This window comes from Egretta garzetta, unplaced genomic scaffold (assembly GCF_000687185.1).
Source record: "Egretta garzetta isolate BGI_Z169 unplaced genomic scaffold, ASM68718v1 scaffold332, whole genome shotgun sequence".
Lineage (NCBI taxonomy): Eukaryota > Metazoa > Chordata > Aves > Pelecaniformes > Ardeidae > Egretta > Egretta garzetta.
Window position 1 is genome coordinate 470,498 of NW_009258879.1, and position 250 is coordinate 470,747.

The following is a 250-nucleotide window of genomic DNA, read 5'->3' on the forward strand; positions in this document are numbered from 1 at the left end:
GTCCCCCAGCTGCCTCTCGGCCGGGTGGAGGTGTCACTGGTGCCCCTCCTCCTACGCCTGTGTCTCCAACCGTTCTCAGTGTGACGGCGCGCTGCGGATGAAGGTAAGGACCGTCAAGCCTTTCTGCCTTGGCAGACCTTCCTCGTCGCTGCGCTGCTGCCGCTGCTTTCCCTCCCCCGGGGACGGAGGCAGATGGCCCGGGTTTGGCAGTGCCCTGGCGGGTGGCTCCGAGGAGGGCGCCGGCGGCGCC

The 250-nt window shown here is 69.6% G+C and overlaps 1 protein-coding gene across 1 annotated transcript in view; it reads left to right on the top strand.

Annotated features, from left to right (window-relative positions):
- The window catches only part of PLXND1 (plexin D1), a 56,390-nt gene that overhangs the window by 8,125 nt on the left and 48,015 nt on the right, over positions 1-250 (top strand). The window contains 1 exon segment of the mRNA XM_009633821.1: positions 10-103. Coding sequence (XP_009632116.1) covers positions 10-103 — 94 coding nt within the window.